Raw genomic sequence first — 14,548 nt, forward strand, 5'->3', positions numbered from 1 at the left:
CTTTACGTTTTGAGAATTTGGAAAACTGCGCCAAACATTATATTCTTAATTCCCCTTGAAAATCGAAGACTTGAGGCAGCGAGCTTTAACTAGGAACCAGGATACGTACATATAAAAACTATAAAGAGGATATATCATCAATTCGACAGATGCAGTTTAAGGTTGGATCTAGTTTCTTAGAACTAGATCAAAATACGATATAACTATAGATAGGAAGAAATGTTCTAAACTGAAATGTGAAAACTAAAAATGAATTGAACGTGAGAAATGATTTTCAGCTGCTATCTAATTTTTTTCTGCTTCTGTCATATTTAAGGTTTGGATCAAGCGAAAGTCGTCTTATATTCTTGGAAGCGCATTAAGAACAAAGAAATTTTCAAAATAGATTATCACGTAAATCCAAAAGAGGTTTATAGTATATAGAGGGAATTTGTAGCATATACAAGTGTGCACGAAACTTTGACCAGAGGCCGTTCCTTTCATAAACTACATTGGTCGACAACTTGACGTCTCCTATATTGGTCGTAAAATGTACGGAGAAATATCTATCAGATAAGAATTTAGCACGAGACATCTAGCGGCCAACATATCGTCCCCCAAAGTACGTGAACTACACGACCACTTTCTATGGAGAGAACGGGCTCTGAGCCCGAAATTTAAAAGAGTATCGTTGGACAAAACTCCCGAGTTTACTTTTTGGGGTCTTAACACTTGTGTAGATTTGATTTTTAAGAGATTAGAAAAAAAAATTGAGAATAAAAACAAACTGAATAAAATAATATTTCATAACAAAAATATTAATATTCCCCAAACTGCTTAACTCCAGTCGTGAAACCTGGGTTTTAAAACTGGTTTTCAGAACGATCTGTCTTTAAGTTTTGGGCTGTAGACTCAGCTTAGTAAATGCAGTAATTTGTTTTGAATTCCTTAGTTACCTCATTTACCTCATTTTTCATTAAATTTGATACTGATCTGGTCGCTTCTCCAGGTTCAACTAAAATAAGGGAACAATGAGATATAAAAAACTGATCAATGTTTTGGAAATACCAATTAGAGGTCCCTCAATAAGGTCTTTTGTTGAGTCATTTTTAAAATTAAACAATTATAACAAGAAAACTGTAGAGCAGAAAGACGACATTAAACTAGTACTACAAAGAAAAAATAGCTTTACTAAGTTATTTAATTACTTAATACGTGAAATTGGTCTGTTTACGCTGCACAATTGCTGTGCCTCATGTTCTTTAGACTATTTTAAGTCATAACTTCCTATTCCAGAGTTTTCTGATTATCACTGTAAGCATTTTAACTCCACCTGCAGATTTACGTCTGAAGTTTAGATTCATTGGAGATAGCTCCAAAGGTTTATAGTTGGTGTTTTTCAAGCAGCCTTTTGTGAATTTGTTCATGTGCGCTGGAGGATTTCCAAGGTTTAGATTTGAATCTTTTAAACTATGTGATCTGAGAACTTGGTTGACTCGTGAGGGTTTGACACTGAATATAATTCAAATAAATATCATTATTGAAACTAAATCTAATTTTTAAATAGTTATTGAAGTGGTACTTTTGTCTTCTGTAATTTACTTCAAATAAAGATATAATGCAGTAATGGTTTACTTACGTTGAAATTACTAAGACACTGTGTAGCTTATTTGTAGGACACCATGTTTTGACATATTAGACAAAGTTTAGTAATTTAAAATCTGATTATTTGTTTGTCTCCAATAAACGTGAAAAACTGATGAACCGAACGGGCAAGTTTTTTTGTAATGGCAACTTATACGACCCCAGGGAAGGGTTATGTATTGATATCAGACATTTCTGCGATCGAGAAAAATGTCGAATTTTTTTTAGTTTTAAAAATCCATCAATGTAATCAGAAACATTTGCGAAGTTTTGAATTTTAAGAAAAAAATGTTTGCTTCTATAGAAACAAATCAACGAAAAGGAGAACAACACTAATATTAAGACACTCTGTAGTATCATAGCTTCTAGTTCAAACGGAAATGAATCAAATTCATTTCCTTTTGAACTTTGAAGAACGTGAAACAATATTAAATTCAAAGGGTTTTTACATTTCAACATTTAAAAGAGAGAAAGAAAAATGCTAAAATGGAATGAAAACTAAAAACTGAAAACTGAAAACTGAAAACTGAAAACTAAAAACTGAAAACTGAAAACTGAAAACTGAAAACTGAAAACTGAAAACTGAAAACTGAAAACTGAAAACTGAAAACTGTAAAAACTGAAAACTGAAAACTGAAAACTGAAAACTGAAAACTGAAAACTGAAAACTAAAAACTAAAAACTAAAAACTAAAAACTGAAAACTGAAAGCTGAAAACTGGAAAACTGGAAACAGAAAACTGAAAACTGAAAACTGAAAACTGAAAACTGAAAAACTGGAAAACTGAAAACTGAAAATTGAAAACTGAAAACGGAAAACTTAAAATTGAAAATTGAAAACTGAAAACTGGAAAAATGAAAACTGGAAAACTGGAAAACTGGAAGACTGGAAAACTGGAAAACTGGAAAACTGAAAACTGAAAACTGAAAACTGAAAACTGAAAACTGAAAACTCAAAAACTGGAAAACTGGAAAACTGGAAAACTGAAAACTCAAAAACTGAAAACTGAAAACTGAAAACTGAAAACTGAAAACTGAAAACTGAAAACTGGAAAACTGGAAAACTGAAAACTGGCAAAAAGGGAAAACTGAATCCTGAAAACTGGAAAACTGGAAAACTAGAACACTGAAAACTGAAAACTGAAAACTGAAAACTGAAAACTGAAAACTGGAAAACTGGAAAACTGGAAAACTGAAAACTGAAAACTGAAAACTGAAAACTGAAAACTGGAAAACTGGAAAACTGAAAACTGAAAACGGAAAACGGAAAACGGAAAACTGAAAACGGAAAACGGAAAACTGGAAAACTGAAAACATTTCTATGAAAAGTTTCTATGGAAACCCTACCAATAAATATCTTTTATAATTGAAACCTTCCAAACCATTTGATAAAATCCGTTTAGCGATCAGTATCACTCGATTAAAATTATATACAATATACGTAACATACCAGGTTTACATCAGCACGTAACAAACTTTCCAGAATAAGAATCCGATTTTTACACATAACTGAACCGCACAGAAGTAGTTCAACCACTTCTCTTATTCGCAGATTTAGCTGAAAGAAGGTAGTTGAACTATGTCTTTACGGCTCAACCATGTCCTGCTATTCATTAAACATAGTCTTTGAATTAATACAATTACTACAATAGCGTTTTTTTAATAATAAAACATTTAAATATTTGAATTTCCTAGTGAACTGTTCAGATCTTGTGCTGATACAGGGACTAGGACAAGGTCCCTTCAATTCAAAATTTTCTAAACATCTGGGGTTTAGCAAATCTGGTATCATTTGAAACTTGGATTAAAAAATATGCATTTTTATCATAATTATTTTCTTCAAAAAAAATGTTATATACTAATTGATAAGAACAAAAAATCTCCTTTGATATCTAATTGGATTATAAAAAGTTTAAAATGAAAAATAAACAAAAAAATAACTAAAAACCTTGAACATTTTTTTAACGGCAAAATAAAACAACCTTAGATAAAAATATCTGCAGATACCTAATACCCGGGTGGGCTCAGGATCATTGATAAATTATGTTGGCAATTTATCTTCTACAACCGCCGGTGTGGTTAAAATATAGAAACAAATTAAAATTTTCAATTTCCTATATTTTATTGCTCGGGATATTAAACTTTAAAGAGAATATCATAATATATCGGGGAAAGATTACTGGTAAAAATTAATTTAAATAACGACAGTATAAAGCGTATAATTGTATCACACAAAAAAATCATAAATAGATTCCTTAATTAAGCCCAAACCTCATGAAATACAAACCACTAGGAACACTTCCTTCCAACTTTATTATTTGCAATTTTATAGTGTAAACTTTTGTATATCTATATCTATAGAACTAATAGTTTGAAATATCAAATGTTTGCGACACCAGTTTGCCAAGTTATGGAAGAAACCAGGATTTTCAGTTCCTTGGTGGAATGAGATAAATTTTATTCCATTAAACAAAGAAATTAAGTCTTTGCAACAAACTCAATTTTTCTAATTCCTATATCTTTGGAACCTGATGATGTTAACCTTTGATATTTTAAACTTTGATTTTTAATCAAACAGAATTCGTAGTTTGTAATATCAAAGGTCTTCAACATTGGTTTGCAAAGATATATGGATTAGAAATCAGAATTTGTGGGAAAACATCAATTTCTTTGTAAAATTTTTTTTTCTCTATTAAATGTTTCAAATGTTCCTTGTTTAGTTTGGTTCTGCTGAGGTTGAAGTTTAAAATCTTCTGGTTCAATGCTGCCAGGAAGTCCACTGAATCAGCAGATTTTTTTACAATTTAAACAAAATATATAAGATATATAAGTTATACAGGGTGAGTCAAAAAAAAAGTGTGATAAGCGGCGCCTGATGCAAAATTGTACCTTTTTGTGCAATTCTCCTGTATGGTGTTTTTTTCAATATTTTTTGAAAATTTTGAATTTTTTGTAATTCCAATGGCCCAAAAAAAAAGAGAACCTTTTTTCTGGAAATTGGAAAAACAAAATTCACAATTTTCCGTTCTGGTCTAATTTTTAAGAAAAAATTATCTAAATTCTCTAGTTCCTTTCTTCATAGTATATTCTAAAGTTTTAAATATACGCTGTTCATTTGAAACCTGAAGAACGATTAAAAAAACAACCTTCACTTAAAAATTAAACTAGAAACAGGAAACCTCGAGTAAGAAACCAGAAACAGGAAACCTTAAAAATTAAACTAGAAATTGCAAATTTTCTTATCACAATGTTCTGTGATTCAATCTTTATAAAATTTTAGAAATAATTTATAGACACATTTTTGCTTTTCTGAACTTTTGATTTTGAGAGAAAAAAAGGTTCGTGGATTTTTTTTCAGCCGTTGGAATACAAAAAATTTTTTTAAATTCAAAAAATATTGAAAAAAAAACACCATATAGGAGAGTTGCACAAAAAAGGTACAATTTTGCACCAGGCGCCGCTAATCACACTTTTTTTCACTCACCCTGTACCTAAATTATTGAGCCAACTTTATAAGAGGACATTTTGAAATCCTAAAAAATTAAAGAAAATACGGACAGGGCCCTGTTGAAAAATGGATTGTATTTAAAACGACATTGAATCTAAAAGGCAAAAAACAAATGAAAAATGGTCAACGTTTTTAATTTTTTTCATTAACTAAATAGAATAATTGTTAGATTCAGTCATCACTGTGGGGTTTTAGCATGTGTTCCATGAAAGTTGTTCAATTTACTTTGCTCTAATTAAAGCATTTAATTTATGAAATTTCACAATTTGTCACAAAATTAATAAATTCCACCATGATCTCTAAAATATTTTAGCTAGTCGGCCATTTTGAATTTATTATTAGATAATGGAATCTCAGTCCGCGTGTTTCCGGTCTAATGGGATTGTTCCGATGTTAAGGAGAGTTTGGGGTATTAATTTCCAAAAATAAGCATTTTATTTTTTACCGTTTTTTTTGTTTCTTCAAGTTATCAAGAACGGAATTAAGTATTTGTCACAATATACTTGCAACCTAATGTCGTAGACCTTAGATACAGGGTGTCCCACGAGACATGACAGTTGGTGAATAATTTAAAATGTCTTCTTCCACAACTACATAAGTTGTTTAATACCAAAGAGAATTATAAGAATAGTTAATGGTAGTCATATTATTGTAAAATTGATTTCAAAGTAAAATATGTTTTTGCAAACATTTTATTGAACGAAAAAAATGCAAAAAGGCTTTAATATCTATCATACTATAGGGAAGAAGACATTTCAAATTATTTACCAACTGTCAAGTTTCGTGGGACACCCTGTATTTCAAACCATGAATTCTCTAAGATCTAATAATCTAAGTTTGAACTTGTGGCAATGACTAAATTCCTTTGTCCAGATTTCAAATTTTAACATAACATCAAAATTTGTTAAAATAGCTCCAAGCTACAAAGAAGTTTGACCTCATTTACAAATGCTAATTAAATAAACAGACTTCACTAACTGTATCTGTGGCATTTTAAGACACACACCTCTTTTAGAAGTGAATCAAGCAAATATAAGCTGGGTCGTTTTAGACGATCTTCATGTCGTCTTTAAAATACCACGTTTATTGAGAAATGAGTGGAACTGAACGTATCTATAACACTCTAATTATCTAAATATTTTAACATTTAAAATTAAGGTTTATAGTTTTCAGCGTTTTTTTTCAGTTTAACATCATTAAATATTCTGTTTGACCTTAAAACTTCATTGAGCCCTTTATAGAGTTCGTTTTTTATATAGGTTGAATTCATTTTTATATAGGTTGAATTCATTTTTATATAGGTTGAATTCATTTTTATATAGGTTGAATTCATTTTTATTACTACAGAAAATTTAAAAAATAAAACACAAAGGAAATCCCCTTCCAAGATTTTATCGACGCTTCACGTGCTATTTGAGCGCGCAGAGGCTCTTCATTGGAAACCCAAGGTTTACAAATTTGTCCTCGCAACCCCCCAAACTGTCATCAAAACGCCTGATTTGCAGTGTGTTTTAATTGGAGACCTCCCAAGTTTTAATTGAAGGCTCCAATTGTCATCAAAATTCCTTAAATTTGCATTGGAGACCTTTAAAAATGTGCATCAGAGACACGAAGCTTTTCATTTTTGGAGACCCCAAAATTACCAAAAAACATTGAAATAGGAAGACGACTACTAGACTCAAGTTATGACTTTTAATAGTACAATGAGCATGTGATACAACAAATGTGCAGTGGAAATAGATTAGTGATTTAATAAGTCTCTAGTAAAACTAACTGCTTTGTAACAATATCTAATACACTAAAATTCAATGATAACAAGAAACTTATGGAATACTGAACTGCATTTGATGTTGTAACAACCCTAAATGCTTTACTTGTAATTTAATAAATCATATATTTAGTGAAATAGCCCTGAGTTTACTTGTTCTCACGATATTCCCATAATGTCATCTACCTATTCCATTGTTTTCTGGTTCTCACTGTACTTCAAGTTTACCTGTATTCTACTTGGCCTGATGTTTTCCCTATTAAACTTCTCTTCAAGTTCTCAGCAATTTTCTAAATATAACTCTTCCTTCTATTTACTTTAAAACTCAATATATCTAATTTAAAAGATTTATTCAAAAATTACAAAAGTTAAAGATTTGAATTCTGTTGTAAAAAATGTTGTATTTAGCTGATTTATAATAACTTTAGTTGTTTTATATTCTCGTTGCGCTCCAATTTTCGGGAAATGTCGTCTTCAAAACAAAAATAGTTTAAAATTCTGGTTTGAAGGTGCTCGGACTGGTGATTATAGATCTCCCTAAACACACTGTCCCATAAAATATGACATCATTTCCGGATTTAGAGACGACATTTCCCGTATATTGGTGCGCATCAAGAGTGAGCCACCTTTCTACACAACCTTGCTTAAAAGACTCTCTACAAATATCCTTTTATGCCTAAATTCCCCCAAACAAATCAAATCGAACGTTTTTTGTGTAATAAATCAAAGATAAATGTTTACAACTTATTCAATCCTTTTTCATAAGTATACCTTCGGAGAAAACTGTGGCGAAAGCCGTAGATTTGGTAGACTTGGGTAAGAATCTTCAACCTATTAAACATTTAAAAAAAATTAGTATTCCCATCTGTTTATCTATATAAATAAAGTAGTAATCTCTTTTTTTTGTTTTGATATCCCATCATAACTCAGGAATCCCTTTACTGATTGGCCTCAAATTTATCGGGGAACTCGGGAGAATTACGGGAATGTTCTTTAAGCCTAGGCTAGAGATTCTATTTGAAGTGGGTCGACTTTTATACGGCAAAATAGCTAATATCGTAAGTTACGACCAAGCGCGGGTAAATGGCGGGAGTAACTATGATTACCCTGGGCGCCGCTGAGTTCCCAAACTAGTATAACATAAATCAGGTCACATCACCTTGTATTTAATCTTGTTAGCTTGTCCGTCATTTTCCTTTTCCTCGTCCCCAACATTTTGTAGTAAACTGGTCATCTCGCAGTCCATAGCAGCTGATTGAACAGCTGAAGAACTGGTTTAATCCAGTTTTTTATCTGAAATAAATATCACAAAGTCTAATATGATTATTCAATTACTGACTTAATATAGTAAATCCATCTTAAAATTACTCATTAACCAACTTTGTGATATTTCAAGATATTTGTCAAAAATTTCATTGTAAAACAGTTTAAGAATTCAACACACAAAATATTAATCTTAAGTAGAGTTGAAAAATCGGTTTAGGTTGTGCTTTTTTGAGTGACGCAGCTGGATTTTTTAAAATCACACTTTAAAGGCCCTAAATATACCATTTGAAAAAGTAGTTTTGCCCGGAAGAGTCAAATGTGGTGGTACGGAAGGGGAAATAGTGGTGGTTCATGGCTGCCGGAAGAGAAAAAAGCTAATATGTGGCACGGAAGGGGAAATAGCGGTGGCTCATGGACGCCTGCCTTCCCCCGCTCGTTATATATAGCTGCACAAATAACAGAGAAAGAGACTTGATGATTTATTTATGGAATTTTACATGAATTCATATTCACAGAAAATTATATTTACTTGTTTTCTCCATTAAACACATTTAAACATATTTTTTATTCAATAATGAGAAGAATTACATTTTGAAATTTTTCAAGTTTTTTTATTTAAAAATCGTTTTCCTGTTTATACATTGCCATTTAAACCCCCCCCCCCTCTAACAAAATTCCATCTTGCACCTTTCTCAGGAGAAGAAGGAAAAGGGTTTAACTAACCGATCTATTATTCATCTTATTGGACTAATCTTAAACCTATAATTACGATTCCTATATATATATATACTTAGTATATATGCTAAATATATATATGGACTGCATGCACGAAATCTAACTATACATCAGACACATATTGTATTATGAGACTATACATCAGACATATATTGTATTATGAAACTATACATCAGACACATATTGTATTATGAGACTATACATCAGACATATATCGTATTATGAAACTATACATCAGACATAATATTGTGTTATGAAACTAACATTGACTGTAAACTTAACTTTCTAAAATTAAAGTCAATCCACTCAATCTAGAATTTTTAAATAAAGCTACCCAGGTAACAAAAGTAAGACTCAAATTCTCCAACTTTGGTGACTCAGGAATATGTTGAGAATATCTCAAGTTATTCCTGATTACAAGAAGTTCTCTGGAATTTGTCACGAGAAATTCTCCGGAAATGTTCATAACAAATTCTCCAGCCCTGGCCAAACCCTGTAAATGTTCTGTGTCTGCGAATTTCTCTAGGAGAATCTTTTTCCAGAAATTCTCGTGAAATCTCCGAATTCTGTTAACATTTTCACCGGTCACCTGGTCATGAGAATTTCCTACAACCAATTCTTAGGAATTTTGGGAAAGATTTATGGGTATTTCCGCTAAACTGTTACATGGGTAAGGACATGTGGTTCTACCAAGTTTCCAAATCCAAAGGAATTGAGTCTTTGCCACAAACTCTGAATTTATAATCCCTATATCTTTGGAACCCAATGTCACAAATCTTTGATATTTCAAACTTACATTATTTGATCTAACAGAATTCATACTTTGAAATATCTAAGGTCTACGACATTGGAATCCAAGGATATAGAGTTTAGAAAAGCAGAGTTTGTGGCCAAGACTCAAGTCCTTTGAGGCAAATCGGACAAACAAACAAACTGAGATTACTACTCTATACATATTAGATACTTTAAAAAGGGGACTCCAAATTTGAAAGGTTGGAAGCTATTACTCCAAAATCGAAAATAATTTTGCTAATTACTTCTTAAAAACTGTAGCTAAATACATGAGCTTTTAGTTCTAAAATTTACATTCCTAAGGCTACAAAAAAAATCAATGCAAGTTAGTGAGGTAAAACCAGTTTTAGAAATTGAATAATTAAACGCAGTCTGGATCAATGTACAAAACTTGTAGAATACTTTGTGTGTGCATGCAATGGATCATCATATTACAGCCAAGTAATATTCTAGAACAGAGCATAAATAATATCAAATCAGAGACCGGAAATAATGAATACCGAGAAGTAACTGAAATATATATAATTCAATTTTTTTAAGCCTATAACAACCATGAGTGTCCACAAAAAATTTCAACCCAATCGGTCCAGCCGTTTGGCCGGCTATACGCAACATATATACGAATGTCTTGTTTAATTATATTGATAGAAGAAGATAGATATGGATGGAAGTAACATCTGTATACGGATTATACAAACATGTTTTTTAGGAGAAATTTACAAAAATATTTAAAGAAAAATAATTATACAATTCATAGATGTTTCAACTCCGAGTGCTATCAATCTAATGTTTATAAAATGTACAATTGAAAATATCATGATGATATAATAAATTTGTTATGTAGTGTATCTGTATCCAATTATCAATGTAATGAATGATATAACTAAAAATTCGTCCATTATGTATAATGATATTAAGTATTTATGAAAACTAATAAAACGGAAAAGAAAACACCAGCTTAGAATAATCTTAAATGGAATATTATATTCTAGCTGAAGCGTCCGGCGAGGCCCGTGGAATTTTAGAAACAGTCAAAAAAAATTTGAATTTTGAAAAAAAATTTTTTGAAGAAACAGAAAGAAAAAAAAATCGAATGTTACCCCCAGGGTAACCATGGGTTCCCTAAACAAATGTCAGCCAATTTGGTCCAGCAGTTTGGCCAACTACAGCTAACATCTATATAATAAAGCTCTTCGCCAGGCCAAACGGTGGACCAAATCGGCTGAAATTGTCTGAGGGTTTCCCAAATGCAGGCATTTTAGCAAGTTTTATATAACTAGCTGAAATGCTAGACGTTGACCGTGGAATTTTAGAAAGACTTGAAAAAAACATTTCGAATTATGAAAAAAATCATATTTTTTAGCCAATTTTAGCCAATGAGGTTTCCTCAAAAACTTTCAGCCAATTAGGTCCAGCGGTTTGGCCAGTTACAGCTAACATAACATACATAAATATTTATAAATATGAGCGAAGAGCTTTATTATTTAGAAAAATATATATATTATAGCCGGCCAAACACTTTTAGAAATGCAACAGAAGTAAAACTTCCAAATTAGGCCTCCCCCCTGGGTTATAGACATAAGAGTATATTGTATATTCTATATTCTATATCTATAAAGTTGCAATTAATTGTCTGTTTGTATGTCCAATTACAACTCATGAACCCCTTGACCGTTTTGCCTCACATTTTGATTTGGGAACTCAGTAGGACTACGGGAATGTACCTATCTTGATTTATAAAATTTTAATTGAGGTGGTCGACTAATATATTGAGGTGGTCGACTAATTTAATTGAGGTGGTCGACTAATTTGCCAGGCAAAGCTGGGTTCACAATTGATATTATCCTTTATATATTTATTAACATACAATAAAAACCAAATTTGTTAATGCCACCTTCATGTGGAAATATGTAATATAGATAAAGGAATTTAGTCTTTGTTACAAACTTTATCTTTGCAATCTTATAGTTTTTTTTTTAAACTTAGATTATTTTATATTACAGAATTCAATCGGCGCTATCAGTAAATGGAAATATTTACTTCTAATGAAACTATGGTGATAGTTTGAAAAAGCAAAAGGTTTACGACAACATGGGATGCAAAAAAGAAATTGCTCAATTGTCTCTCAATAGTACTGATATACACAGAACAGTTATTGTAGATCTGCATTAAAAAAATATTCATTGAAGGTATATATATACTTTGTATTCATTTCTGAGGCATTATAATGTATTCCGCTCAGATTAACCGTTTCCACTATTTGTAAAAATTCATACTTTTATCCTAAAATAATAAATGAAAAGAACAATTTTGTATAAAAGTAGAGGGTTTAAAAAGATCAAATTCAGCAAATATGCAACCAATCTGAAAACGATGATATCCCAGAGAAAGCTAATTGTAACTTAGGTTTACTCCAATTCTCATTTAATATTTATTATTTCTATTTTTTTATAGATTTAATTCATAATGTTATTTATACGTCACTATTGCTTGACCAGAAATTCCACCAATGGCAGTGCAGTTAAGTGGTCACGTGATACCCCCTTTCAGTTTTCCTTTACAGTCCCTTTAAATACAGAGATGTGTACTCGGGGGAAGGGGGGGGGGGGCTCGCTAACTCACTATCCTTTAGTGAAACCCCAGCCGTGTACAAATTTTAACTATGCATTTAATTGCTTTTAAGCAGTAATTGGCAAATTTCACATCAATTTTTTCGCAAGCGCTTGCAAACTTTGGATCACTGTGAGGGTCTAAGGTTGACAATTATCCTAAATTCTATGAGATGAGTGGCCGAATTTCAAGAATTTGAGCGGCGGTTTAAATTTAAGCTGCGGTTTAAATATGGTTGGTTACACTTAAAATTGTATTCAATGTTTCAAGATTTAAGCAGGCGCTTAATTTAAACCAGGTTTTGGCGGATTTAAACCGCGGCTCAAATTCTTTAAATTCCATCTCAGGACTGCTAAGAAAATGGTGTAAATATATTATTGTAAAAAAAATATAAATAATGATTTCTAAAGCCAATTCCTACTCTCTCATGAAAATTCCGACCTTTGTTTATAATCTTTGTTAATGTTTTGATAAAACTAGTTTCTATCAGTCATTCTTTATGTCACGTCGCAATAAAATGTGTACACAATCCCTACCCCCCCCCCTCCCTCCCATGCCTTAGGCCTTAGTTCTACACACATTGAACTGTTTAATGTTTATTTTATATGAGTTCTCTAATTTAAACAGTTCTGCTAGAGAAATATCTTTTAATGCATTCCCAGTAGCTAGAATTTTTTTAACCTGAAAAATATAAAACTCTTGTGAATTTTATTTGACCAAGATTTGTATATTTATAATATCTATCTATCAGCCCCCCCCCCCTCCTCCTCTACCAAAAAAGTTTCTTTATACTTTGTTCTAACAATATGTGTGATCAATAGTTTCTATCTTTACCAATTATTTAGTTTTAAATATAATTTTTCATTCATTACAAAAACGGAAACAATTTTTCCATTTTTTAGAAATGAATTAAATATTGAAACTACAATAAAGCCAAATGAAATATTTTTTTTGCAAAAAAACATGAAAAATTTACCGAGTTACAAACCAAAATCATGGCATTCAGTTTAAAATATAACACATTTTTACAACATTTTTAAATGTCAATTTTTTGGATGAAAATGGTTTACAATTATTCTATTATACCCTACAAGATATACAAGAAGTGCTAGTTAAAAGTCTAATTGGTCTGAATTTGAAATGTAAATATTTCGTATATATGCTATAGATGCTAGTGTGGACAATAAAGTGTGAAATAAACATGGAAACTGTTTGATACTTGCTCTCCCCCCCCCCCACCCCGGCACCCACCCATTATTAATATTTACGTCGTCTTTACTGTCTATACCTTTCTGAGTAACCTTGTATTTTTAAAGATAGGCGGGATGGGATGGTGGGGGGGGGGAGTAGGAAATAACCCCAAAAAACGTTACAAAAACTTTAAGTATTCGCAGCTTTGCTACAACATTCCACGCAAATTTGAGTTCCCCGCGTGCAAAACAAATTCACCCCTCCCTCTCTGCACCCTTCAGTGCACCCCTCTTGTCAAATGAAAATGATATATTTTAATTCAAGTCTTCTATTTTTCTGTTTTGGTTTAACTAATGTGTGCTAGGGAAACTACAGGGGAACCAGGGAGAGTTAAGAAGAAACTAAACGGAAATATCTCAGCGGAGCTAGATTCATACAGAGCCTCCGGTACTAACTAGTCTCTAGGTAGGAGTAGAGTACTAGGTATATAGGTAGGAGTATAGTACTAGGTATAGGTAGGGGTATAGTACTAGGTATAGGAAGGAGTAGAATACTAGGTATAGGTAAAAGTAGAATTCTAGGTATAGGTAGGAGTAGATTACTAGGTATTGGTAGGGGTATAGTACTAGGTATAGGTAGGAGTATAGTACTAGGTATATAGGTAGGAGTACAGTACTAGTCTCTAGGTAGGAGTAGAGTACTAGGTATAGGTAGGAATAATATACTAGGTATAGGTAGGAGTATAGTACTAGGTATGGGTAGGAGTATAGTACTTGTTATAGGTACGAGTAGAGTAATTGGTATAGGTAGGAGTATACTAATAGGTAAAGGTAAGAGTAGAATACTAGGTATTGGTAGTAGTAGAGTACTAGGTATAGGAAGGAGTATAGTACTAGGAATAGGAAGGAGTATAGTACTAGGTATAGGCAGGAGTATAGTACTTGGAATAGGTAAGAGTACAGTACTAGGTATGGGCAGGAGTATAGCACTAGGTATGGGTAGGAGCATAGTACTAGGTATAGGTAGGAGTATAGTACTAAGTAAAGGTAGGAGTAT

General features: G+C 31.9%; 1 protein-coding gene across 1 annotated transcript in view; it reads right to left on the reverse strand.

Annotated features, from left to right (window-relative positions):
• Nucleotides 1-8,187, reverse strand: part of LOC111699534 (voltage-dependent T-type calcium channel subunit alpha-1G) — a 134,506-nt gene extending 126,319 nt beyond the window's left edge. The window contains exons 1-7 of the mRNA XM_023470236.1: nt 8,058-8,187; nt 7,670-7,729; nt 7,127-7,188; nt 4,334-4,401; nt 3,314-3,404; nt 1,313-1,491; nt 936-994 (exon numbers count right to left, since the gene is read on the reverse strand). Of these exons, the coding sequence (XP_023326004.1) occupies nt 936-994; nt 1,313-1,491; nt 3,314-3,404; nt 4,334-4,401; nt 7,127-7,188; nt 7,670-7,729; nt 8,058-8,144 (606 nt within the window). The 5' untranslated portion in view covers nt 8,145-8,187. The remainder of the gene's footprint in view (nt 1-935; nt 995-1,312; nt 1,492-3,313; nt 3,405-4,333; nt 4,402-7,126; nt 7,189-7,669; nt 7,730-8,057) is intronic.
• Between the last annotated feature and the right edge of the window lie 6,361 nt (nt 8,188-14,548).

The sequence above is a fragment of the Eurytemora carolleeae genome, unplaced genomic scaffold (assembly GCF_000591075.1).
Source record: "Eurytemora carolleeae unplaced genomic scaffold, Eaff_2.0 scaffold123, whole genome shotgun sequence".
Lineage (NCBI taxonomy): Eukaryota > Metazoa > Arthropoda > Copepoda > Calanoida > Temoridae > Eurytemora > Eurytemora carolleeae.